This window comes from Antechinus flavipes, chromosome 3 (genome assembly GCF_016432865.1).
Source record: "Antechinus flavipes isolate AdamAnt ecotype Samford, QLD, Australia chromosome 3, AdamAnt_v2, whole genome shotgun sequence".
In the NCBI taxonomy this organism is placed as follows: domain Eukaryota; kingdom Metazoa; phylum Chordata; class Mammalia; order Dasyuromorphia; family Dasyuridae; genus Antechinus; species Antechinus flavipes.
Window position 1 is genome coordinate 633815055 of NC_067400.1, and position 27317 is coordinate 633842371.

The 27317-nt window shown below is 40.2% G+C and overlaps 3 protein-coding genes across 7 annotated transcripts in view; 2 read left to right on the top strand and 1 right to left on the bottom strand.

The window, feature by feature from the left end:
• Positions 1 to 1337, top strand: part of LOC127556916 (uncharacterized) — a 55734-nt gene extending 54397 nt beyond the window's left edge. The window contains exon 2 of the mRNA XM_051990435.1: positions 704 to 1337. Within this exon, the coding sequence (XP_051846395.1) occupies positions 704 to 1337 (634 nt within the window). The remainder of the gene's footprint in view (positions 1 to 703) is intronic.
• LOC127556878 (zinc finger protein 420-like) overlaps positions 1 to 1630 on the bottom strand; it is a 75075-nt gene extending 73445 nt beyond the window's left edge. For 4 of the 5 annotated variants that reach the window (XM_051990373.1, XM_051990372.1, XM_051990375.1 and 1 more), the window contains exon 1: positions 496 to 712. The gene's annotated coding sequence lies outside the window, so the exon portion shown is untranslated. Of the gene's footprint in view, positions 1 to 495; positions 713 to 1538 lie in introns of those variants that run through there. The other variant, XM_051990370.1, reaches the window with a different exon arrangement.
• Positions 1631 to 16190: 14560 nt separating this feature from the next.
• On the top strand, positions 16191 to 25901 carry LOC127557685 (zinc finger protein 260-like). The gene is made up of 4 exons (XM_051990991.1): positions 16191 to 16244; positions 17295 to 17421; positions 18679 to 18771; positions 21046 to 25901. Exons 1-4 carry the CDS (start codon positions 16191 to 16193, stop codon positions 22452 to 22454), a joined length of 1683 nt encoding a protein of 560 aa, XP_051846951.1. The 3' UTR covers positions 22455 to 25901.
• The last annotated feature ends 1416 nt before the right edge of the window (positions 25902 to 27317 follow it).

Below are 27317 nucleotides of genomic sequence, written 5' to 3' on the forward strand. Positions count from 1 at the left end.
TACAGTTTAATTCATAATTAAATGAAGAAAAGAAGAGCTCATTTTCTAAGAGCGTGATCATACACTGCTCTAGAAATCTTTTTTCCGTTTTAGCAACATTTCTTATGTTTTAGCCAAATCCCGAAAAGGGAATAATTAGAAGCATAACAACACGGTCAACAACTGTACACTTTAAAATATGAAGCAAAAGTGCCAGTCAAATCACACTAACTCAGTTATCTTCTAATTATATTGGATTTTTTTTAACCCCTCTGTCCTTTTCCATCTGACCCTGTAGACGGATTGCATTCAGAGAGTACACCAGAATAGTTCGGATGCGGCCACATTCAGTTTCTATTCTTCCAGCTCCTAAACATGGCCCCTTAGTGTCAAACCTCAAGGCCTGATCTACCCTAAGTGGGTCCAGCTGCGCGAAGACCTAACTGGGAGAACACATGGGGCTTTAAACGGACCCATGCTAATCTAGACTGGGAGAAATGTGCTAAGCAAACCCACCGGATCCGGGACCGGACTCTGAAACCGACCGGCACAGACAAAGTGAAGACTTCCGATATTAGTAGCTGGGCTCGCTCAAAGCCTACGTCTGTTGCCACTTCTCAGAAGTCGGGACCGGACGTGGGGACACCTCCCGGACGTGGGGACACCTCCCGCCTCGCTTAATGATGGCTCGGCGGCAGGCAGCCGGGACTAACTGCCAACTGAGGCAAAGGAGGGCACTCCTGCGCCTGGGACCGAGGAGCTCCGAGGCGGGGGAGGAAGTCTTACGGTTTGGGGCTTCAGGACGCGGCTTCTGCTCGGGCCTCCGCACGGCGCTCCCCGCTCCGGATCCGCCGGGAAGGGACCGCCCGGCTCCTCGCCTGTCACAAGACAGGACCTGTCGGCCTGTGCTCGGAGACACCTCCGAGAGCGCAGTGGGAGTCCGCGGCTTCACGTCCCCACGAAACTGGACTCCTTTTTGCTGCGAATCGCTGGCTTTCCTGGAAATCTGCAGACTGCCTCCTCCCGGCCGGACCCGGCTCCGCGACCAGAGGCCCCAACCTCGCGGGGGGCGCCGGGAGATGACCAGCCGGTGGGTGTGGCCCAGGTGGAACCGGAGCCTCGGGGTGGAGTCCGGAGGCCAGGGGGAGGAGGGAGGGAGAGAAGCGGCCGTTGCAGGGGCCAAGGCGTCCCACGTGATGGAGGCAGGGCTTGGGGAGCAGTGGGCGGGGCCTGAGATGCTGGTCCTGGGCGTGATGGGAGGAAACGGGGCTTCGGGGAGCAGGAGGCCCCGCCCGGTGGGGGCTGAGACTCCTCTCCCTGCCTCCCTTGCAGAGGTTAGACAGAAGCCCCAATTTTAATTTCGGCGTCAGCGTCAAAGTCCATGACGTTTTCTCGAAAGCGTGAGAGAGACTGAAGGGCGCAGCCCCCGCCCCCTGATGGGGTCCTCGTTTAGAGGCCGGAGGAAGCCTTTCTAGGCTTCTCCCCTCCCCGTCCTTCTCCAGCTTAACCTACAATTGGCCAGAGGAACAATTCCAGGACCGCCTTCTTCCCCACCCCACCGGGGCTAGGTTTGCCCAGGAGCGCATCCTCCAATCAAAGGACGTAGAAAAGCGCCCAGTTCCACTACACCGGCTGCTTTAAGGCGGTTTCCAGCCTAGAAGCCCTTCTCGGAATTCCGCCCCCGGGTCCGTTTGTCCTTCCGACAGCCCATTGCTCAGATCCCCTGTTACCTGGAGCCTTACAATGTGCAGTAGGGGCTCGGCTTGTCCCTGTTGCTCCCCGTGTGCTCTTGGCTTCGGAGAAATTGCACTTCAACTGTTCTGGAAACTTGCCCCCGGCTGGTCTCTCCCACAGGTGGCGACTCTGCCTTAAACTGAGGTCGAACTTCCTTCTGTGTAGCCGAGATCGCTCGACCTCCTTCCCTGTCAGCTGAGGTCTCTGCCTCCTTCCCCGGAGCTGAGACTTTTCTGCCTCCTTCCCCGGAGCTGCGACCTCCCTGCCTCCTTCCCTGGATCTATGACCTCTGAGCTTTCCTTCAGATCTCTCGGCCTCCTTCCCTGGATGTGAGATTTCTGGGAGCTAGCTCTGCAGGTGCAAGTCCCAGGTAGGTCTGAGCCAGCCTCCAACCCCAACCTCCACCTCCTCCCCTTCCCTCCTGCCCTTCAGGTCGTGCTGGCTGCTCTGGCCTCTGGCCCTCAGCCTCCTTATCTCACCGCGTGGTCAGAACTTCCTGGTTTAGTCTTCCCTCCCTAGCCTGGATGTTGGAAGACCTCTGTCCCGCTAACTCCTTGGCAGGCTCCCAGTGATTTCGCAAATGTTCAGGGTCTCCCTCCCCAGAGTTACTGCTGCTGTGTTCCTCTTACCAAAGTACAAACCTCAGCTGCAAGGCCCCATGTGTCCTCCCTCCTGCCCAGCTTTTGGTTAGAGGTTTAGTTGTTCTGGCTTGAGGCAGCCCCTCATATACGGTCCTGCCTGCCCTGAGGCCCCGCTTTGGGTGCAGGCAGCAGAGCTCCTGCCTGGCCCCTTGTCGGGCCCTCAGTTCTTGGGCTGCTGCCTTGCCAGATCCCAGTCCTGGCTCCCTCTACCCAGGCTCCCTTTAGGGACTCCAAGCTTAAGCTCTGCCAGAGGGTCCCAGGGGCGTCAGGAAACGGTTGCGCTGCTTTCCCAGCCTCCGTGTCCACCAGGAGCCTGCTGTCAGTGCAGTGTCCCTGCCCTCTCCGCCATGAGCTGTGTGAGAACATCTTCCTCCCAAACCCTACCTGAGCTCCCCTGGCCCAGATCTGCTTCCCTGCCCCCTCTTCTTTCAGAGCCCTCAGGCTCCCTGCCAGGGGGCTGGGTCCCAGACTGGACTTTTGTCTCCCAGCCTCTCCCGGGTGGCTGTGACCCAGGTCCCTCCCTCCAGGGTCAGGCAGGCAGTTTGTTGTCTAGATAAGGAGTGTGTGTTTGTGAGGCGGAGGGGACAGGGAGAGACAAGGAGGGGGAGAGACAGAGAGAGTGAAGAATGAAAGAGAGAGAGAGCGAGAGAGAGTGAGTGTGAATGTTAGTGTTACAGGAGACAGGGAGGGCAGAGGACATATGGGAGGGGAATCTCTGACTCATGAACTATTGAGGCTCTGAATGGTCTCATCCCATGTGGGATCCCAAGCCCCCTCTTCCTCCTGTGTCTCTGAAGGAGGATGGGGAAGAGAAGGGGAAGAAGGTACAAAGAGTTCTCATTTCCAACCCTGCTTCTCCCTGCTGCCTCCCTCCCTCTCTTTGTGACTGCTGTGGGATCTCACCTTTGATAAAGCCCCTCAGCCCAGCCTTCTGCTCCAGGAAGACAAGGAAAAGTTGTTCAGAGGACAAGGTCTGCCCAAGGAGGGAGCCGGAGCCAGAGGGGATGGCCGATGGGAGCCACACACCCCCACCTCAGGTGAGTGTTCTGCCCACAGACACCATGACATCCAAGAGGCCGTTCCCATAGACACATAGGGCTGTCTGTGGGCAATACCTTCCCTTTGGATTGTTTCTTTACAAAAATTGTCAGGATATTGAATGGAACCCAAGCGACACTGCCCTGCTCTCTCCCTCTGGATTTCAAACTGGTCTGTGGCACTTCAGCATCAGCAGCACTAACTCCCCTGATCCCCTCATCCCACTTGTTGCCCTCCATCCTCTGGATTTCTGAGTCACCCATGGGAGAAATAACCCCCTGCACTTGGGAGGGATGAAGTTCAAGTCCTCAATTACACAACTCAGGGGGTATCCTATAGAGTAGGGACAGTTGGCATCAATAGGTCTTTTTTATACTTGAAATAAGCCCTTCCCCTAGTCTCCCCTCCCTCCCCCAGTGAGTACCACTGAGAGCACAACCTATTCAGAGCACATATTCCCAGCACCCTCAATTACATCATTACTCCCTCCCCTCCCACCCCAGTGCAAATTCTTCTCGTCTACTTGTGAGTGAGTTCCCACGATTATAATTTACAATCTTTTTTTTTTATTCTCAGGCCCCACCTCTGATTACATTTCATTCTTGTTTTCCAGTCTGAGTCCCCCAGCCCCATTACATTGTCCTTTTATTAGTATTGGTCCTAGCCTCCATTTCTTAAGTTTCAATTTTTATTTCCTAATTTAAGTTTCATTTCTCTGTTTCTCTAGTCTCTGTAACTCTGGAAACTAAACTATCATCCAGTTCTCACCCAAGTTCTCACTTCACTCCTTCCTCTCTGTTCTGAAGGGATGGGTGTCATTGCTCATTTTATGCACACCCAGCATCCTCCCTCACAATCTATAGAACTGCTCCTCTCCCCTTTGCTCCTCTTTGAGCAAGCTTTCCCTGACAGATCTTGAAACCTGGGTGCCCTGCTTATTCTCAAGGGTCCAGGTGTACAGTTGATCCATCTGGTGCACACTGACTGGCCCCTGTCTTGGAGCTGGTTCCACTCTCGGGCATACTCAGAGAACACGGAGGTTGAAGAGCAAATACTGTGTACTAGGGGCTTCCTGCTTATCCCACATCCATCTGGAGAATACAGCAACTCAAGAACCCGGGTGAAGTTGGCTTTCACACTAAAAGACCCTGAGCTATTGGGACCAGGTCAAAGAGAATGCTTTTTTTTTTTTAATAGTAGCTAATTAGCATTTGTTCAGGCCCTCAGTCTTCCCTTGGAGAGAATTTAGGGAAAGGGCTAAGTTTGTGAGACTATTCAAAGTACTTGGAGTTTTCTTTTCCAGTGGAAGCCAGGGTGCATTGAAGGAGACCCTCAGGTCTTGTCAAAAAAGCATCAGAGAAGTATGAGATGAAGCCTCCATGTTGTTTTGGATTTACATTTCTCTTATTAGTGGTTTGGAGCATTTTCCACATGATTGGGAATACAGGCAGTTTTTCCTTTGAAAATTCCCTCTTTGTGTCCTTTGTCCATTTATCTAGTGGGGAATGATTGTGTTGTTGTATTTGTTGTTTCAGTCATGTCTGACTTTTTGATACTCTTTGGGATTTATTAGTCTTTTTTTAAAATAGTAATTAAAATTTTCACAATTACATATTAGAAATAAAAAACATTTTAAATAGTTTTCTTTTGAATTCTCAATTCAATACCTTCTTCCCTCCCTTGACATCTTCCAGAAATGGTCAGCAATTTGAGATAGGTTATGTGTATGCAATTGTGTAAAAACGTATTTCTGAAATAATCATTTTGTAGAGAAATTCTTAAACAAGATGGTAAGACAGGAAAGAAAAAAGAAAAGAAATCTAGCTTTTGATCTGCATTCAGATTCTAGTAGTTCTTTCTCTGGAGTGGGATAGTATTTTTCATGAATCCTTTGGGGTTGTCTTAAATCATTCTATTGTGAGCATATCCAAGTCATTCACAGTTCTTGGTTATTCTGTTTTGTCGTTTTTATGCACAATGATCTTCTGGTTCTACTTGTTTCACTCTGCATCAGTTCATGTAAGCCCTTCTAGGTTTTTCTGAAATCAACCTGCTTGTCATTCCTTAGAGTACAATTATATTCTAATGTAATCATATAAGATAATTTGTTAAGCCATTCATTCCCGGGTATTTCCCTCGATTTCCAATTCTTTACTACCATAAAAAGAGCAGAAAAAGGTTGTTTCCCCTTTTTAAAATCTCTTTGGTATACAGACTTAGTTGTTGTGATCTTTTTCTTCTCAAAACGCAGCCAGGTGATAAAAGTTCAGATCTTTTATTATCCCAATATAGCCCGGTTAGCTTAGAGGCCTATCTCTCTGCTTGGTTCCAAGAGCTCTCTCCAAATGTCACCAAATCCAAAGGTCTGGTCCTTCAGCCTCTGCCTCTGCTTTCTTCAGCCTCCAGCCAGCTCCAACTCTTCATGTCATTCCGCTGAAATCTCGACTTGTAGCGTCTTCACTCTCAAGAACTTCGACTGGCCCATTGGCCTATTTATGCTCCTTCCAGAGAGAGGGATTATGGGTTTTCTCCCATAGTGCTCTCTGGCCCAATGACTTCAAGGTGTGGACTCCAATGAGTAAAGGTGGGAACACAAGCCTTGTATTGATTAGTTCTACTTAGTACCTTGTTTCAGGTTCTGGCCAAAACATCTTCTTGTAAGATTAGATCAACTCTAATTAGTTAGCAGTTAGTAAGGATTCCAACATCTCCCCCTTTCTTTTGTTTTAAAACATAGGGGGTTTCTGAGGGGGTACACATAAATCCATCAATATAGGCCAGAACTTTGTAACAGATATACATGGTATACATAAATCCATCAATATGGGAGGCATTATACATAATTTACATAAGCACATAGCAATATAACACAGGCTAGTAGTAATGTAACAAATAACATGAATCATCCTGAAAATTTACACATGTCCATAAGTCCTAGAAACAGTCCAATAGGATTCCATTGTCCATTAGTTCATGTGCCAGGAATCCAATAGTTCCTGTAAGCTCTGAAGTACTGCAAAAAGTCTCATCAACAATTTTTCATCTTAAGGAACCCAATGATTCTTGCTGGTTTTTCAGGAACTGAAATAGTTTCATCTTGTGTTAGGAAATTCAAAGATTTCTGAAGATTTTAAGAGTCCTTTTGACAGTCTCATTGTCAGCCATCTGATTCTTTCTTCATCAGTGGAAATATAAGCAGATCCTCTTCCCCAAGCAGTTAATCTAATTCCCTTCTATTTACCAAATTTGGGATTTCTCCTCATCATCTGGTAATTACATTGGAGCTGTTTGCATTGGATCTCTCTGGGTGTAACTTCAGCTGCTATCATGCCCCACCTGTCTTTTGATTGATACTTTGGAGCTGGGCTTTGCCTCTCCTTCCTCTGGGTCAATATACATTTAGAGGCCCAATGAAAGCCTCGGTTACATTTTGGACATGGGGTTTTGGGTTTTCTCTCACCCTGTCTTCTCACTCTATCTCCATATCTACAATGAGCTCTCAAATGTCCAATTTTTCTGCACTGAAAACATCGACGAGTTTCTCTAGAATTCCTCTGCCAAGAAGGACCTTGTCTTTCCATGTTCATCATAGTCTGGGCATAATAAGCATTTGTGCCCACTGTGGCACAGCGTCTAATGATTTCTTCTAAAGGAGCATTTTTGTCTAGCCCCCATATAATTCTCTTGCAAATCTCATTGGCATTTTCCTTAGCCAAATGTCTAGTCATTATTTCTGTTGCTGCATTGTCTCCAATGGTTCTTATTACAGCTGTTTGTAAACGTCCCACAAAATCTGCAAAAGGTTCATTGGGACCTTGCTCTATTTTTGTGAAAACATTATTTCCATCTTTCTGTCCAGGGAGAGAATTCCAAGCTTTTATTGCAGCCTTAGAAATTTGCTCATACACTGTTATGGGATAATAAATCTGTTCTGAACTCTCTACATACTGACCTTAATTCATGAAACTCTGAAAGCCACAATAAATTTTGTCCCGGTTCTAGACAAGTTTTCGTTATGGATTTCCAGTCATTCGGGGTTAGGATTTAAATTATCCAGTAACATCTTCACATAAGATGATGTAGCCCCATAAAGAGTGCAACCCTTTTTCAAATCTTTAATTTTTTCCAAATTAAAAGGAGTGTATTTTCTCTCTTTTTGACCTGAGGAGTTGAGCTCTTCAATCACAGGATATGCATTTATAAAATCAGATATATCTTCTCCTTCATTTTTTGCTTTAATTAATGCTTTTTCTAATCTTGTCAAATTCTGCTTTACAGGAGAAGCTGACTGTGTTTCTGTCTCTCTCCCTCCCCCTTGTTCCACCCATGAAGGGTTAATTGCGGGGGGAGGGTCATGAGATGTGGAATCACCTAATTCCTCCTGCTGTGAAGTATCATACTCAGAATTGTAATTAACTCCATTCTCATCTGATTCATCCTCCTTTTCACCTAGTAAAGTTGGCATTTCTTCCTCCTGTAGTTTCCTTTTCATCATTCTATCACTTAAATAACTTCTTATAGCCAATTGTATTACATTATATGTATTAATTATTGAGTTAGGCCCATTTTTATCATAGAATTGACAAAGATCCTCTCCAACCAATTTCCATTCATTTAAATCTAATTCCTTATCAAGAGAGAAACAAGGACATATATCCTTTACAGTTTGTAAAAGTTCAGTGATTTGCTGTAAACTTATAATTAAACCTTGGCTTTCCATAACTTTGACAATGCTCTCTAAACATTTTCCTTGAACAGAAACAGGCTGTTTTCTAAATATCTGTCCCATCTTAGCTGAAATTCTACTTTAACTCTTCTAACAAAATTTCTTTGTTGCACTCACCCTAATTTCTGGGTTGAAGTCTTTTCCACTGGATCAGGATCAGAGGCTTTTCCACTTGAATCAGGATCGGAGCTTTTCCACTTGAATCCGGATCGGAGCTTTTCCACTGAAATCCACTGAGGGGTCTGTTTGTCCCACGTTCAGGGCGCCAAAATGTTGGGGTTTCAAATGTTGGGTTCTTGTTCTTCTTTAAAATATTATAAAAGTTCTCTCTGGGTGCCTTCCCTGGAATCAGGATTCTGTCGTGCCCCACGTTGGGCGCCAAAATGTTGTGATCTTTTTCTTCTCAAAACGCAGCCAGGTGATAAAAGTTCAGATCTTTTATTATCCCAATATAGCCCGGTTAGCTTAGAGGCCTATCTCTCTGCTTGGTTCCAAGAGCTCTCTCCAAATGTCACCAAATCCAAAGGTCTGGTCCTTCAGCCTCTGCCTCTGCTTTCTTCAGCCTCCAGCCAGCTCCAACTCTTCATGTCATTCCGCTGAAATCTCGACTTGTAGCGTCTTCACTCTCAAGAACTTCGACTGGCCCATTGGCCTATTTATGCTCCTTCCAGAGAGAGGGATTATGGGTTTTCTCCCATAGTGCTCTCTGGCCCAATGACTTCAAGGTGTGGACTCCAATGAGTAAAGGTGGGAACACAAGCCTTGTATTGATTAGTTCTACTTAGTACCTTGTTTCAGGTTCTGGCCAAAACATCTTCTTGTAAGATTAGATCAACTCTAATTAGTTAGCAGTTAGTAAGGATTCCAACACTTAGTAGTGGTGTTTCTCAGGTTAAAAAGTATACACTTTGATATCCCTTTGGGCACAGTTCCAAATTGTTCTCCAGAATGATTGAGTCAGTTCATACTTCCATCAGTGCATTAGTGTCCCAGTTTTCCCACATCTCATCTGACATTTATCATTTTCCTTTTCTATCATATTAGCCAATTTGATAGATGTGATAGGTTCTTTAAGTGGGACTAGAATTCACTTGTGATTTAAAGTGATCCTAGGGAGCTCATAAATGCCTTGTTCAATTTCCTTTTCTAAGATTGTGTCATTTAAGTATACCCTCTGTTAATCTGGGAAATTTGTATTTCTGTAAATATTAATCCGCTTCATTTAGATTGTCAGATTTATTGGCCAATATTTCCTTTAAAATAGAGGGAATGTTGGTGAATGACTTTCTGTTTGCAGATGCTTGGGCACTAAATGAAGGCTTTGAGCTGAGATGTAGAAGAGTTTGAATTGATTCCCTTCCAATTGTGCTCATTTTGACAGAATAGTTAACACCAAGAAAATGCAGGTGATCCACCAGCCAGCATTGGTTACAGCACATGAAGAAGTCTTGAGTGCCCTGATTAAATTCACTCACTTTGGCAATATACTTTCTGGGGATATCCACAGTGATAATGGGGTTGGCACATGTATTACCAGAGCTAGCTCACTATTTGGGAGGCTCTGAAGGAAAGTATGGGAGAGGAGAGGGATTAGACTGACTCCCAAATGGAAGGTTTACTGAACCTATGTGCTGACCTTATGCTTTTATGCCTGTGAAACCCAGACAGTCCATCAACGCCACTCCTGGAAACTGAATCACTTCCATTTGAATTGTCTTAGGAAGATTCTGAAGATCCCCTGAAAGGATCAGGTACCAGACACTGGGGTCCTTTCTGCAACTAAATTGCTGAGCATTCCAACTCCACTGTAGAAAGCACAATTCCTTGGGGCTGGCACATTTTTTAAATACTCAATGGACACTAGCCCAAAAATGAATTTTATAAAGAGCTCTCACAGGCCAGGCACTCACAAGGCTGTCAAAAAAAGTGATACAAGGATGTTCTCAAGGTCTCTCTGAAGAACTTTATTTAGAATTGATTGTATGATGTGGGAAAAGCTGGCAGCCCAGCCTGGTGTACCCTCAGCAGAGAAGGAGCACTGCTCTGTGAGCAAAGAGCAACTGAATGAGCTCAATAGAAATGTGAATTGTGCAAGGTATGAAAATTCATCTGATCTGAAATGTTCCTATCTATTGTATGTGCCCAAGTTGTGATAGAACCTTGCAAGGTCTTATTGGTCTGATCAGTCACAGTTGTAACTTGAATATAGCAGAATGATGGTCCTCTTTGAACATGAAGCACAATAACCACCCATATATTTGACAAAATGATGCTAATTATTGTTTTACTTTTAATTTCTTTCATTTTTAATACTGGAAATTTGGTTGTCTTTTTTTTTTTCCTTTTTAAAATCAAATTAAGTAATGGTTTATTTATTTTATTGGCTTTTTTCTTTCCTAAAACCAGTGACTTAGTTTTATTTATTCAATGGTTTTCTTATTTTCAATTTTATTAATATTTCCTTTGATTTTTAGGATTTCCAAATTGGTCTTTAATGGGGGATTTTTAATTTGTTCCTTTTCTAGTCTTTTTATTTACATGATCACTTCAGTGAGAAATGATACATCTCTCTATTTTATTGATGTACATGTTTTGATTTATTCATTGGAAAACTGCCTGTTCATATCCTTTGATTTTCAAGTGGGGAATGACTGATATCCTTATAGATTTTACAAAGTTTTTATGTATTTGACATATGAGACCTTTCTCAGAGAAACTGAAATTTTTCTGCTTTCTGATCTTGGTGACATTTGTTTTCTCTATATGAAAATCTTTTATTGTAATATAATTGAAAGAATTAATTTTGCACCTAGCTTTGGTTTTATTTCTTGGTTATTCATAAATTGTTCACCAATCCATAAGTCCGATAAGTGATATGTCCCATTTTCTGATTTTCTTGTAAATCTCTCTTTATATTTAGATCATGTATGCATTTTGACTTTATCTTGGTAAATGATATAAGGTATTTATCTATGCCCAGTTTCTGCCGTACTGCTTTCCAGTTTTCACAATTTTTAATCAAATAATGAATTCTTATACCAAATTTTTGGTCTTTACACTTGTGAAATTAAGATTACTATATTTATTTGCTGCTGTAAATTATATGTCTACTTTGTTTCATTGATCTACTTTTCTATTTCTTAGCCAGTATCTGAAAGTTTTGGTGATTGCTCCTTATAATAAAGCTTAAAATCTTTCTTTTTACTTTTCATTAACTCCTTTGATATTCTTTTTTTTTTTTTGCTCAGCCAATTGGGTTAAGTGACTTGCCCAGGGCCACACAGCTTGGAAGTGTTAAGTGCCTGAGACCAGATTTCAACTCAGGCCCTCCTGATTTCAAGGCTAGTGCTCTATCCACTGTACTACCTAGCTGTTCCCCTCCTTTGATATTCTTAATTTTTTTGTTTTTCCAAATGAATTCCACTCCCCTAATTCTTTAAAAAATCATTATTTGGCAATGTAATTGGAATGGTATTGAATATATAAATTACTATAAGTAAAATTATCATTTTTATTTTATTGATCCTGCCTACCATTAACAATATTTCTCCAAATGTTTGTCTGATTTTATTTGTACAATTTTTGCATGTGTATAATTTGTTTTTAGGCATTTGTTTTAGGCAGATTTATTCCCAGGCATTTTTTTCTGTCTAAAGTTATTTTAAACGGGATATCTTTTACTATCTCTTCTTGCAGGGTTTTGTTTGTTATAAATAGGAACTCTTATATTTATAGCTTGCTACTTTGCTAATGTTATTGTTTTAACTAACTTTTTAGTTGAATCTTTTGGATTTTCCAAGTATGTCATCATATCATCTGCAAAAAGAGAGAGTTTTATGGCCTCATTCCCTCTTCTGATTTTTTCTATTTTTTTTTTCCTTCTCTTATTGCTTTATTTATTACATTGAATAATATTGGGAAAAGTGAACATCCTTGTTTCACATCTGATGTTACTGAGATGGCTTCCAGCTGATGCCCATTACAAATAATGCTTGTTGAAGGTTTTAAATGAATACTTTCAAGTGTTTTTCTTTTTTCTTTTTTTTAAGTAGATTTGAGTATTGTATTTTATCAAAAGCTTTTCCTGCATCTATTGATGTAATCATTTTTTAAACTTTCATTTTTAACATAATCAATTTTCTTAATTGTTTTCTTTTTTTTAAGCCATCCCTGCATTCTTTATATAAATCTCACTTGATCATAATATATAATTTTTGTAATACATTGTTGTGATGTTTGCACTAGTATTTTATTTAAGACTTTTGCATCCATATTTATTAATAAAATTGGTCTATAATTGTCTTTCTGTTTTTATTCTTTCTGGTTTTGGTATCAGTATCATATCTATTTCATACAAAAAATTTGATAAGGGCCTTTCTTTGCAACTAAAGATTAGTTGATCTTTAAATGTTTGATAGAATTCATTTGTACATCTATCTGATCATGTTTTTTTCTTAGGAAGCTCATTTATGGCCTGTTTAATTTCTTTTTCTAAAATGTTTGTATTTATATAACCTATTTTCCCTTTTGCTAATCTAGATGATTTATATTTTGTAAATATTCTTCCATTTCACATAAGTTGTTAAATTTATTGTCATGTAACTGGGCAAAATAACTCCTTATTATTGCTTTAATTTCCTCTTCATTAGTATATATTCACCCTTTGGATTTTGATACTATTGATTTGCTTTTCTTCTCTTTAAAAAAAAAAAGTTGTTTATTTTATTTGTTTTTTTTTTTTCCACAAAACAAATTCCTAGTTATTAATTCAATTTTTTTCCACTGGTCATCTCACCTTTCATTTTCAGGATTTTAAACTTAATGTCTAATTGGAGAATTTTTTAGTTTGATCTTTTCTGATTAATCGCATACCCAATTCATTAGTTTTTTTTCTTTTTCTATTGTACTGCTGTAAGTATTTAGAGACATAAATTGTCCTCTGATTCTTGCTTATGCTATATCCCATAGGTTTTGGTGTTTTCACTATCATTCTCTTTAATGAAATTATTTCTATGATTTGATCTTTAACCCACTCTTTAAGGTTAGGTTGTTTAATCTTCAATGAATTTTTCACTTATATTTCCATGATCATTTATTATATTCCATTTTTATTGTATTTTGATCTGAAAGGAACACATTAAATTTCTGCTTATCTACTTTTAACTACAAAATTTTTAAATATTAATTTTTGGTCAATCTTTGTAAAGGTATATTTTTAGAAAAAGTGTCTTCCTTTGTTCAATTCTCTCCAAATATGTTTTTTTAATCAAACTTAACTAGACTTGTATTTATTTCCTTGACTTCTTTCTTATTTATTTTTGGGCTAGATTTATCTTGGTCTGAGAGGGGTAAGATTAAAGTCCTCTACTATTATAGTACTACTATCTATCTCCACTTTAACTTTTCTTTTGAAAATACTACAGTATTTGGTATAGCTTGATAATTGCTTCATTGTCTATGGTACTTTTTGTCAAAATATTGTTACACTGTTTTTCTTTTTTAATTAAATCTATTCTAACTATAACTTTTTCTGAGATGATAATTCTGATCTGTGCTTTTTTTTTGGGGGGGGGATAGGCATCATCTAAAACATAATAAATTCTGCTTCACCTCTCCATTTTAACTCTGTGTATCTCCTTTTCTTAAATGTTTCTCTTGTAAACATATTCTGATTTTTAATCTATTCTGCTGTTTCCACTTTTTGAGTGAATTCATCCCATTCACATTTAAAGTCATGATAACTATTTGTGAATTTCCCTCCATTTTATTTTTACTCACTGTTGTTTTTTCTCAACCTCTCTTTTTACCCAGTCCCTCTTATCTTCTCTCTTCACCCTTTTAATCCTTATTTTACACATCCCTCTTAATTTTCTCTATTGTTATTTGTTCCTGACTTCAGGAATGTGATGCCTTGACATGCAAGTGACTAGGATTTAAGTGAGGGAGGGCTGTGCAAGGTCACCTGCCTCACTTTCCCCTCCACAGCCATCTGAGTCCAGTGGCCAGATATAGATTAAGAGATTGGAGATGGCCCTGGATGAAGTGGGAGATCTTGACCTTTTTAAGGTGAAATCTTCTATAAGTCTCAGTTTGATGAAGGCCACACCTATACAATGATTAAGGCTAGGGAGCTATGAAGGCAAATAATCTCCTCTTTCATTTGGTCCAAAAAGGTCTAAATAAATTTTTACAAAAATGAATGAATGAATTCTGGGACAGGAAGACTTTTAGGGTTTCTAGCCAAAGTAGAAATGGCTGCTATTTACATTCAATCTGAGTTAATCAGGATCCAAATAATGACCAAATGGGGCTTGGCCTGAGAACTATTGGTGGCCAATTTGAATCCGATTGTTTTTGGTTTATACCTAAATCTAAATACCTCCCTACTCTGTCTCCCAGTTTTCCTTCCTCTTTATAATTTCAAAAACTTCTATACTCTCCAAAATGTATGTATTATTTTCTCTTCAACCCAGATGAGATTGTTTCCAGCATTACCAGGCCTTCATCCTATCTGTTTTCTCTTTATTGCTTTCAGGCCCCATTTTAATGAAATAAGTGCTTTTTAAAACATTTTTCTACCCAGTTTGGTTTTATTAGAATCACTCCATCATACAAAAGTCTTTCCCAAGCTTTCTTTCAAACTACCTTAGTAACTATAGCAGTTTTTAAACTACTGCCAACATTTTCATATATGGTAACTGAACAGTTTGATTTTAATGAGTACCTTATAATTAGGTTCATGCTTTTCTTATGTTTCTTCTGGATCTTTTATATTGAATTTTCTATTAAGTTCTGGCCTTTTTGTTACAAATACTTAAAAGTGTTTATGTTAGTCAAATGTCCATTTTTTTTTTTAATTCAGGATCATACTTCAACTTTTCTCGGATGCAACCCCTACCCTTCTGCTCTTCAAAATATAATGTCTCAAAGCCTAGGATCTTTTTTTAGGGCAGAAACTGGCTAAAAGATGCATTTAATGGTAGTTGGGATGTCACAATATTCTAACCATATTATGCCCTGTTCATCTCTTCTTTGGTTGTTACATTTGCCAGATTAACTTTTTCAATTCTATTTCCTCATTTACTTTTAGGAAGAGGTCTCACTAGTCTTTCTGTTGTTACTCTATGGTCACCCCTCCTAGATTCTGTTGTTTAGGATGTTCAAGAAACAAGTAATTTGTACAGGTGAAGTTCATAATCCTATCCAACCTATGGAGTTGAAAGCTGGATGTGGGAGGCTTGAAAAGGGAAGGGATTTGGAAGAGCTTCTGCTGGGTGTGAGTCAAGAGCTCAATTAGCTATCAATAAAAGGGATGTTTTCCTATATAGGAAAGCTACATAATGAATTCTGTGCAGTGAAGCATAGTCACTCGAGACTCTAATGAAAAAAGATTTATAAATTCTTGGGAATCTCCAAAAGTATAAGAGATTAATAAATACCTTAATTGTTCCAAAATAGTAGAATAAAGGCAGTGAAAGTTGAAAGGTGAATTGAAATATACCATAAGTTAGGTGTTTTAAAAAATAAAGCATAAAAATAAAAAAATGAAAAGGCAATTTTATACATATGATAAAGACTTATTTCCAAATATCAGAATCTCCAATAAAGTACATCATGTACTTGTGATGGATATGGAAGGCTACCAAATGTCAAGTATATTGGCCAAGTATACATTGTGCATTTAGCAGATTGTGAATAGGGATGATGGCTCCCAAGTATCAGGATATTTTCAGACTGGGCAATTCTCCTGTATATGATCCAGTGGTAGACATCTTAACTCGGTCTCTTGACTTTTATTGTCCCATCCTGTTTTTCATGAATTACCTGAAATGCAACCCTCATTAATTGAATATCGCTTTTTTAATATATGAAGGAACACTTCTTTCTCTACCAGAATTACTCTTATATCCATGTGACTATATAGCAGATTATGGCTCATTTCTCTGCTGCTTGTGCTAATTTTGGCCTAACAATTAACACCAAGAAAATAGAGGTTCTCCCCAATCCATATATAACCCACTGGTTACAACAAATGGAAAAAATTCTGAATCCTGTGAACAGATCTATTTACCATGGCAGTTCTAGAGCACAAAGCAGGGGCTCCCCTGGTGGTCAGAAGCAGCACTGTAAGGACATTCCCAAAATCTCCGAAGAACTTTGCATCATCAGTAGTGAGACATGAGAGACCCTGGTACACACCCTGTTCATCAGGGAATGTGCCCCGTTGTGTGAGCGAGACAGAATTGTAGAAGCTCAAAGAGTGGTGAGATGTCCAAATGTGCAGCCGCTTCTACTGCAGTTGCTCATCTGGGCTGTTGGTACCCAAGGTGTCGCAAAACGTTCTGATCTTGGATCGGTCTGATCAGCCAGTCAGATGTTCTGAACCTGGGATGGGGATGTCATTTTGGTCCTCTTTGACTGTGAAGATAAAAAAATCAACCAAGTGTATAGTGAAATATTACAATTAAGAACTCTATGATATCAACAAATGAAAGCAAGCATAAAGCAAAGCATGAGCTGTTTTGGCCATGAGACTTCCAGCCAAAGTAGTCTCAAGCCCTTCATGGATACATAGAGAATTTCCTTTAGGTGGCTGGGAAGTCTTGGGCCATGCAGTTCAGTAATCAATATCTCTTTGGAATTCTCTGTATTTTGTCTAGATGAGACTTTATTTCAATGTCTCTGGAAATAACCAAGATCTTTCCTTTCCCCCTCTCTCTTTTCTGTGACCACACATCTACCCACCACCACCACCATTACCCTAGAAGACACTGTGCCTGCCAGCTTCTTGTAGCTTCACAGAATTTTCTTTATAGGCTCTAACTTATATCAGTTCTGATAAAGAACTTAACATCTTTCGTCCTTCTCTTCCACAGATCCACACGCCTCACAGATAAAACACTCATTTTGTCTCAGCTTCCCAGGTTCCATAGGGAGACATTCCACAATAAGACATTTCTCTTCTTTCTTCCAACTAACCAGAGCACATGCTTTTCTCAGTATTCCTTTGGGCTCTTAATGAGGCTTTGAGTCTTGACTCTGGTCCTCAAGAATAGGACCTTTGGGTAAATTCCCTTTCTGTTCTTTAGTTTTCTCACCTCTGATATTAAGGGTTGGACTAGATGAGCCCAGAAGTCCTTTTCAGTTCTGACTTTTTTTTCCTCTGACTTTTGTAGGAGTTGGTGACTTTCCAGGATGTGGATGTGGACTTCACCCCGGAGGAGTGGGGCCTGTTGGACCCTTCTCAAAAGGAGCTGTACAAGGAGGTCATGCTGGAGAATGCATGGAACCTGCTGTCTGTGGGTAAGGACACTTCTGGCCACTCTGAGGTTGCTATCAAAAGGGATATCTTTGTTCTATGTTGGTTTTGGAGCATTCATCAATTTTGCTAGAAAGGGGAAAGTGCTAATCTATTCTATAAAAGGTCAGTACATTGGTGAAGAAAAGCTGGAGATCTCCCAATTGCTCCTGAAGCTCCCCAATTCTAGGTAGCTTGATGTCAAAGATCAGATCAGTGCTGGTGCATCTCAGATGTGGAACTAATCTCACAGGTTAATTAGGCCAGTCTCTCCCTGGCAAAATCAGGAAAACTGCTCAATAGGTTTTCCCTGCAACCCCTTCCTCTTTGAGATGGGCCTAATATGGGAAACATCCTTTTTTTAAAGAATAGTCATTTGGCAGCTGACAGCTCTTCCTTGTGCCCAGTAGAACTCGTTAGTTCCCAGTGTTCCTTTACATTGCCCCCAGCATAGATAGTGCAGCAGGAAGGATGAGAACAAGCATTGATATTCACCTGCTGTTCCCCAGTAAGTGCTTTCTTCACCATATTAGGCCATTAAGTGACCTTATTATCCCCATTTTACAGTTGAGAAAACTAAAGCAGACAGTTTAAGTGGCTTGGCCAGGAGCACACAGCCAGTGTCTGAGCCCAGATTGAAATCCTGGCATTGCTGACCCAGATCCAGGGCCCTTGACACTGCACTCCCAAATGTCTCTAATTCTGGGTAATGGAAACTCCACAGTGAGTCCCTTCTTTCATGAAGAAGGGCACCAAGACTGAGTTTTCTGGTTCTGAACCAGCTCCCCAACCTCCCCCAGTTCTCCCCAAAGCTCCCTAAAGTAAATGCTATGGAGCTCTCCTTAGGAGATCTGGGAACCACCCTCTGCTCTTGCTTGCATGCTCCTGGCAATGGCAAGAATAACAGACTGGTCAGGAATCAGAATTGGGAAGAACTAACTTCTTGAGTTCAGCAGCAGGAGAATCTCCCCCTGTGGCAGAGAGCCCCTGAATGGACAAAACTAAGGTTTTTATAGAATTTCAGTGAGGGGGAAACTGGGTAGGGGGCAGGGCAAAGGGTGATTCAGCAAGGTCTCTTTTGCTGGGGCTGAAAGATGATCTAACATGTCCTATTTGGGATTATTGTGGTTACAAGTGCTGATGAGAGGAAACAGCCAGATGTGTGTGAACCCAATGGAGTGATTCTCAGAATGGAGCAGCTTTGCATGCACACTCTTCCCTAAAGAGGACTAAGTTTGTGTCTCTTCATTCTCCATGTCTAGGCTTGCCAGCTCCCAAAGACGTGATCTCTCATCTTGAGCAAAAGGGAGCACGGGGGGTGCTGGAGCAAGAAGTCCTGAGGAGCCGCTGCCCAGGTGAGAGAGGTGGAAACAGGTAGATGAGAGCTGTGATCACAAGAGAGTTCTAGGTGTTGTGACAAAAGCTAGAACTGGGGACAGCAGGACTTCACTTGGAGTTTTTTTCACTGTTTAGAAATGGCATTATGGATAGGGAGCCTCAGTTTCCCCATCTGTAAAATGAGGGAGTTGGACTCGATAGTCTTTAATCTCCTTTCCAGAGATAAATCTATGATCCAACAAAAATCCATCATTCAGAATTTAGGGCTGTAGAAGTCTCCTCAAAGTGCACAGGGAGCTCAGACTTTCCAAGCTGAGCTCCTTTTTAACTCTTCAAATCAACAAACTTTTATTAAGCAGCTGCTTTGTTCCAGATCCTCTGCGGAGCACCAGGGATCAAAAGAGATACAAGGAGCCTCCCCTGCTCCCAGTGAGCTCACAGACTTGTGGGACAAATACCCACAACTGTGTCAGGGAGGGAGGAGAGCTTGAGACTTCATTTGTGAGCTTGCACTCCTGGAAGGAGGCCTTGGAGAACCTTAGGAAAGAAGGAAGATGGGAGAGCTGGGGAAGGTGACTGAGCTTGGTTTGGAATACAGTAGAAGGAGACCCAAGAAAGGCACGTCACTCGAACCCAGTGAGAGGAAAAAGAGGTGATTGGTGGAGTTGAAGGCAACAGAGAAGCCAGGAAGGATGAGGATGAAAAAATGGCCATTGGATTTAGCAAGTTTGAGATCTGGGATAATGTTGGAGACAAGAGTTTTAGGTTTAGTTTCATTGGGAGCTAGAACACAGACTTTCTGAGAAAGCAAAGGAGAACATTTGGACACACCTGCTATAAATGGCATCTAGGGCTGTTTAGCTGTGAAATCAAATAAAGAGACTGGGAAATATCTCATGGGGATGAAGGGATTAAGGGACTGTTTTTGAGGATTAAAGAGACATAGTTTTATTAGAGTCACTAGGAAAAGGTGGGAAAGGCTGAAAAGTGGTGAAAAAATGGAGATGCTAGAGAGACAGCATACTGAGGAACATGTTGGGCCAATGAACCCAAAAGAAGTTTGCTTTAGATAGCAGAAGAACCGTTTCATCTGGCCCTTGTGTCAAAAAGGAAAATTAGGCTCCTGATTTATGGGGTGAGGAGCAGAAAATGGTACTGGATAAATGTCCCAGTTATTTAATAAATTTTTTCCCAAAGCAATGTAAAGCAATATCTCTGATGGGAAGAACATATGGGAACATATGAAAAGATTGGGAAATCTTCTGTGGTGAATAGGTTAGGGAATCAGCCAAGTAATATTTGGTCATTTCAGTTATTTTTGACTCTTCATGACCTTCTTTGGGGTTTCTTGCCAAAGGTATTGGAATAGTATACATTTGTTTCCTTTTCTAGCTCATTTCACAGGTGAGGAAACTGAGGCAAACAAAGGGGAGTGATTTGGCCAAGGTCATAGAGTTAGTAAGTGTCTGAAACTAGGTTCAAATTTTTGACCCATTCTTCATGGAGGTCCCTCTCAGTTTAGGGAGATGAGAGGTAGAGTCTCCCAAGTTTACCATAGTATGAGTTCTTTCCAGAGCTTAGAAAGGGGCCTCTGTGATCTTCACCATGGGTTTAGTCAGGTCCCATCAGAGTTAGAACCAGACAGTGGTCACTCACTGTAGGGAAATAAGAGACAGAAACTGGATTGAGGGCAGAACATGAAAATGCTGGACCTGCCTTTGTCATAGGTTTGTTTTAAGAATTCTGAGGTCCAAAATTGCTCAGTCTACAAGAAAAACTACTTTGTAAAAGGCTGCATGGATCCCTCCAATAAGTGGACTTAGATCGTCCTGAGATGGCCCTGGACCCTAGGATCTTGTTTTTCTAGGGTCTTTGTTTTCTAGGCTTTGATAAGTGGATACTTTAGAAAGACAAAGTAGACCTTGTTTTGAGGGCCAACAATGATAAATTAGCTAAAAATTTATCAGCAGAGGGCTTGGGTTATCTCTGCTGACTTAAGAAGGACAGATTCCTCCTCAAGAAGAGATGGCAAAAATAGTATGAAGATACCAAAAACAAATTGGGGGCTTACTATACCATGTCACCCATGCTAAGTGTAGACTTGGAATTTGAGAAAAACAGAATGTAGATACATTAGATCCCAGGAGATATGATTCATTACAACCCTGATTCCATTCCAAACAGTATTAATCAGTTTTATAATTTACATAAATCACAGATAAATTTTTATAGGAAGTCTTTATAGTATAAAGCCTGAAACTTTAATGGAACATTTACCTCTTGTTTACCAGATATAAAAACTATTGGAACATCCACAAGAATCCTGTATCTACATACTGGAGAGAAACCTTACAAATGTAATCAGTGTGAAAAAGCCTACAAAAAGAAGGCTTTTCTTATTGTACATCAGAGAATCCACACTGGAGAGAAACCTTATGAATGTGATCAGTGTGGAAAGGCTTACAGACAGAAAGCTTATCTTGTGAGACACCAGGGAAGCCACTCTGGAGAGAAACCTTATGAATGTCATCAGTGTGGAAAGGCTTACAGACAGAAAGCTTATCTTACGATACATCAGAGAATCCATACTGGAGAGAAACCTTATGAATGTGATCAGTGTGGAAAGGCTTACAGACAGAAAGCTTATCTTACGATACATCAGAGAATCCACACTGGAGAGAAACCTTATGAATGTGAGCAGTGTGGAAAGACTTACACACAGAAAGCTTATCTTGCGAAACATCAGAGAATCCACACTGGAGAGAAACCTTATGAATGTGATCAGTGTGAAAAGGCTTACAGACAGAAAGCTTATCTTATGAAACATCAGAGAATCCACACTGGAGAGAAACCTTATGAATGTGATCAGTGTGGAAAGGCTTACACACAGAAAGCTTATCTTATGATACATCAGAGAATCCACACTGGAGAGAAACCTTATGAATGTGATCAGTGTGGAAAGGCTTACACACAGAAAGCTTATCTTATGATACATCAGAGAATCCACACTGGAGAGAAACCTTATGAATGTGATCAGTGTGGAAAGACTTTCAGAACCAACTCACACTTTATTGTACATCAGGGAGTCCACACTGAAGTGAAACAATATAAATGTGATGAATGTGGAAAGGCTTACAAAAACAACCATGGTTTAGTTGTACATCAGAGAATCCACACTGGGGAGAAACCCTATGAATGCCATCATTGTGGAAAGTCTTTTAGATACAGCTTCAGTCTTACTGTACATCTAAGAGTCCACACTGGGGAGAAACCGTATCAGTGTCATGAATGTGGAAAGGCTTACAAACAGAAGACTCGTCTTACTGTACATCAGAGAATCCACACTGGAGAGAAACCTTATCAGTGTCAGGAATGTGGAAAGACTTTTAGAAAAAGCAATAATTTTGTTAAACATCAGAGAGTTCATACTGGAGAGAAACCTTATGAATGTGATCGGTGTGGAAAGGCTTTCAAACAGAAAGCTTATCTTATTATACATCAGAGAATCCACACTGGTGAGAAACCTTATGAGTGTGATCAGTGTGGAAAGGCTTTCAGACAGAAAGCTTATCTTATGATACATCAGAGAATCCACACTGGTGAGAAACCTTATGAGTGTAATCAGTGTGGAAAGACTTTCAGACAGAAAACTTATCTTACGATACATCAGAGAATCCACACTGGAGAGAAACCTTATTAATACAATCAACATGGAAAAGTTTTCATATGAAAACTGAGTCTTGCTGTATATCAGGGAATCCACAGTGGAAAGAAACATTGTAAATGTAATGAATGTGGAAAGGGCTGTTTAAAAAACCACGATTTGGCTACATATCAGAAACTTTACAAGTGTGATCAATGTGCAGAGAATTCCAGCTGAAGAGAAACCTTTGGAATATTATTCAATATGGAAATGCTTCTAGAGATCCCTCTGATATTATCTCCCTTAGAGAAGCCACACTGAAAAAGGGTCTAGATTGTGGTAAGGTTTTTTACATGCTCTCTTCCCCAATGTAAAATAAAAGAATCCATACCAGAGGACAAACATTAATGTAGCCACATGGAAAAGCATTTAGACTAAATTCATCACTTATTTCCCATCAGAGAAGAGGAAGTAAAAGGACATAGAAATTATATCCCTGTAACAAATGTGGAAAGGCAATACAGATTAGAATACAGAGCTTATTTGACATCCGAATATTCATCTTGGGAATATTCATCTGGACTCAACATGGGAAGATCTTCAGCCACAGACCATCTCTTACTTTATATCAAAGACTCTCAGTGAAGGAAAGACTTCAGAATCTGCTCAATGGTGATCCACCTTCCCCTACAAAATGGAGGTCATTAGACACAATGTACTTCTGTGTACAATGGAAAAATCTTCATGTAGATAAAACTTATGAGCTAATTAGAGAACAGGTTTTTATCCACAGGACAGATTTCAATAGAAACCATACATTTCATACATGCTTCAAGCCATGAAAATGGGCAATATTTCTCAGAAATCTTAAAAGTTTTTACTTCTGGGAGTCAAGAGTGCAGAATAAGCGGGGAATTGCCCAGACTCTCCCATATTCACCTCTCAACAATTATAAAATTATGCCCCAAAATGAATTCTGAAATTATAGAACCAATAAAAAAGAAAGGCTCAGACAAATCTTTTAGCCCAAAGAAACTCGGAAAGTTGTCAGGTAAGGTCTCCTACACGTCTACAAAAGGGGAGTATGGTCCAGGACAGAAAGCATTGCAAGAAGCCAGTAGCATCCTCTGCTTCAGCAAAACAGCAAGATGCTCTAAGCCCCAATTCAGAAACTGTATTGCCTGACAAGCAGGCAAACAATATTGGACCCCACCAAATGCCTCAGTGCAGCTCCAGTGAACAGGCAGAGATCAGCCAGGAACCCCTTCTCTCCGTGTGCCTTATCTGCCAAGTTTCCAAGGTGATCTCCCCACCTCTTGAGATGTGGCAAAGTACCAGCCACTCACCTCCCTCTCCTGGACAGCCATAGCAAGGATCCCATACTCTTGGTGTAGCACAGGGGTCTCCCACGTGCCTCAGTGTATTGCCAGGTAATACGGTGGGATTTGTATTATTTTGTTCAGATTTGCTCCTACAGAATGACACACCCACATGGAAATACAAATAATGCATTTTAATGTCAGCAAATAATAGGAGTACAAGTAGTATTGCAGCAACAATATCCAATATATTGGATAATTATACAAAGGAAAGCAAGAGAAAGTGAAAGAGGGGAAATCCATCCCTGATTTGTGGGAGCACAAACTTGTGATTGTCTGGGCTGGAGAATCCAGATCAGAATCTTGATCAGAACGAACCTAGCAGAGTGTCTTCTCAAATGGTGAAATTGGTGAAATTGTCTCTGGGTGGTTTAAATGATTTGAGAACAAAGAAGGCTTTGGGCAATCTCCAATTTCCTCCCGGACTTTACCAGAGCAGTAGCCAATTTCATCTGGAAAGGTGTGGAACAATTATGGAGACCTCAGAACTGGTTAGGTTCTCCCAAGGGCAAGACTTCATTTATTACAACCTTGTGCATCTGGCCATGATCGGTCTGTTCTTAGGCTATCAAGATGAACAAGTGTTCAGACATAAAGGGGGGTGGAGGGGAGAGAGAAGGGAGTAAGCTACAAATCATCCAGATTTCAAGACATTAGTCTGAGCCTACAACTTGGAGGATCTTTGTTTTTTAGTTATTAACCTGTCATTCCACTTTAAGATGAGAAACGTTTAGGGTATAGGCTATTTACATTTTAGGGGTCATGCTGGTATATGTCATATTTTGCACAACAGTAGTTACACATGAATAGTAATAGTATAGTAGATAATAAAATAGGTTTAGCTAAAATAGAAAAATATTTTTGGGTGGTGATTGATTTAAAGAAAAAATGTCAATGAAGATTAATATTGAAAATAACCAAATGTGAGGTTTCAGTTATTTTTTTTGGCAACTATATGAATTTGTATTTGATGTTCGTTGACTGCTCTCTGATTCTTTTTCAATAATTGCTTCATTATTAAAGAAGAATTTAATATAGATACCAAAGGTCCAAGAGATACATAAGTAGAGGGTAAAGGTAAAAATTTAGGTGCCCAAACTCAAAGTCTCTTCATCCACTTGATCAGGGAGAAAGTAAAAACCATCACCCTGCCAATGGAGATAGGAAACATTTTCTAGACATCCAGCATAGGGGTCTATTAAACCCACGGAATGTAAGTCAGTTTGATTTGGAGTTACAATACAAATATGTTGAGCCAAAATCTTCATGAGCCAAAGTTATAGAAAATATCTTCATCAGTGGACAAAATCCTGTGAGGACTTCTGCAAAAATAAATTTACAAATCCTTGATTATGATTAGGAATGAGCCACTCAAAAGGATGTTAACTATGCTCCAGGTATAGATCTCCAATTGAATGAGACCATTTAACTTAAGGGTGTTGTCTGGGAAAGATATGCTTTTCACAGCGTTTGAGAATCCCCACAAAGGGACACAATTTACATCTGCCCCCCCCCCCAAAAAAAGGTGTTGTCGGGGAAAGGTGTGCTTTTCACAAGGTTTGAGAGTCCCCCAAAGGGGACACAGTTTCAGAGCACCCCCAAAAGTTAAAAGGGATACAATTTACATCAGTTTGGGGGTCCAGATATCCTGCAGTTAATGTGGAGCCATTTTGTCAAGACTTCTAGGTTCTTGTTTTGGATCAGTTTTCACCTGGGCAGTCTTTGCTAGCCCACCTACATAGGCATTGTACTCATGTTCAAGAAAGTCCATGGGCATCAACAGGAAAACAAAGACAATATTTTGTACCCATTCCCAAAAATCCAGGTAAACTATCCCTTCTTCTCCTAATTTGCTTCTAGTATCACCCTTTACATGCTTTTCATCACCCTTTACATCAAATGGAACCCATTTGAACCTTATTTTGGTATCATACCTGACATGTTGATCAGTGCCTAGGTTCTGCCATACTATTTTCCAGTTTTCCCAATTTTATAGTGTTTTTTATAAAAACCTCATTTCTCAGAGAACTGAGTTAAATTTTTAAGAATAGAAGTCATTCCCTAATTGAGAAATGGTCAAAGAATCTGAATAGGCAATTTTCTTTTTATTTTATGATTTATTTTTTTTTTAAAGATAAATATATATATATATATACACACACACACACACACATATCTTTCCTGTCCCTACTGATCCTTTACTTTAATTCTGTCGCTTAACTTACCTTTTTATTACTTAATCTTTCCCCACCCATGGATCTCTCCTTTATAATTTTCCCTCATCCTTTCTTTTCCCATTTGCCTATCCCTCTCCCCTTAATTCTTTATAGGTTTTGGAGGGTGCTATACTCTTCATGATATGTATGTAGTGTTGCCTATTTAATCCATTCCTAATGTGAGTAGATTTTCACAACTATAAGCCCTCCTCCCCTTCTAATGCCTCTGTGCTTGCTCTTCCTCCGGGCCTCATTTATATAATATAATTACTATTTTTTACCTTAACTCTGCCCTAATCTTTCTTTTTAGCTACCCTATTGTTATCAATCTTAAACATGTGATATTCATTTCCATTAAAAAAAATAATTTGTCTATGTTGAGTTCCCTGAAAGTGATTTTTGATACTGGCTCTTATCTGTTAAATTTTCTAAGTTCAGGTTTGATTGATAGGAAGTCCTAAAAATCTCAAAGTTCAATGAATGTCTATTTTCCTCATTCAATATTGTAGATAATTTAGCTGGATATGATATTTTTAGCCATAGACCTAGTTCTTTTGATTGTCAGTAGATATGATTCCAGGACCTGCAGGCTTTTATTGTGGCTGCTGATAAGCCCTGTACAATTTTAATTGTAGTTTTAGTATATTTGAATTTTTTTCTTCTTTCTTAAAAAATTTTCTTTGATCAGGGGGTTTTGAAATTTGGCAATAATATTCCTATCTGTTTTCCACACAGGATCTCAATGAGGTGATGATTGGTGGATTTTTTTTGTCTATATCTACTTGCCCCTCATGTTCTATCACTTCAGAACAATTACCTTGGATTATTTCTTGCATAACTGTGTCAAGGTTCTTTTTTTGGTCGCAACTTTCAGGCAATCCAATTCTTCTTAAATGATTTTCTTACCGATCAGTTCTCCAGATCTGTCATTTTTTCTTATAAGCTGTTTCACATTCTGTTTTTTTTTCATTCTTTATCATCTATTTTGTTATTTCTTGGTGTCTCATTACTTTACTGACTTCCCCTTATCCAATTCTTATTTTCAAAGAGTTATTTTCATTTTTGAGATGCTGTATCTTTTTTTCTAGTTGATTAACTTTTTTTCTTGTTTTTCTTGGATGGTTTTAATGTTTTTTTTTACTTTTTCCTCAATGTCTCTAATTTGATTTTTAAATTTTTTTTTTGTGAGTTCTTCTATAAAATCTTGCTGAGTGGGGAACCAATTCACATTACTCTTTGAGATAGAAGAAGCTTTTTTTACTTCACTGTCTTCCTCTGAAAATGAATGCTGGTCTTCCCTATTCCCATAGTAAGTTCATATGGTG

Excerpts from the sequence above, each read along its gene's own strand:
- LOC127557685 (XM_051990991.1), top strand. The coding sequence starts at position 16,191 with ATGGCAGTTCTAGAGCACAAAGCAGGGGCTCCCCTGGTGGTCAGAAGC. Across the intron at positions 16,245-17,294 it reads TGGTGGTCAGAAGCAGCACT|GAGTTGGTGACTTTCCAGGA; the intron begins GTAAGGACATTC and ends TGACTTTTGTAG. Across the intron at positions 18,772-21,045 it reads CCTGAGGAGCCGCTGCCCAG|ATATAAAAACTATTGGAACA; the intron begins GTGAGAGAGGTG and ends CTTGTTTACCAG.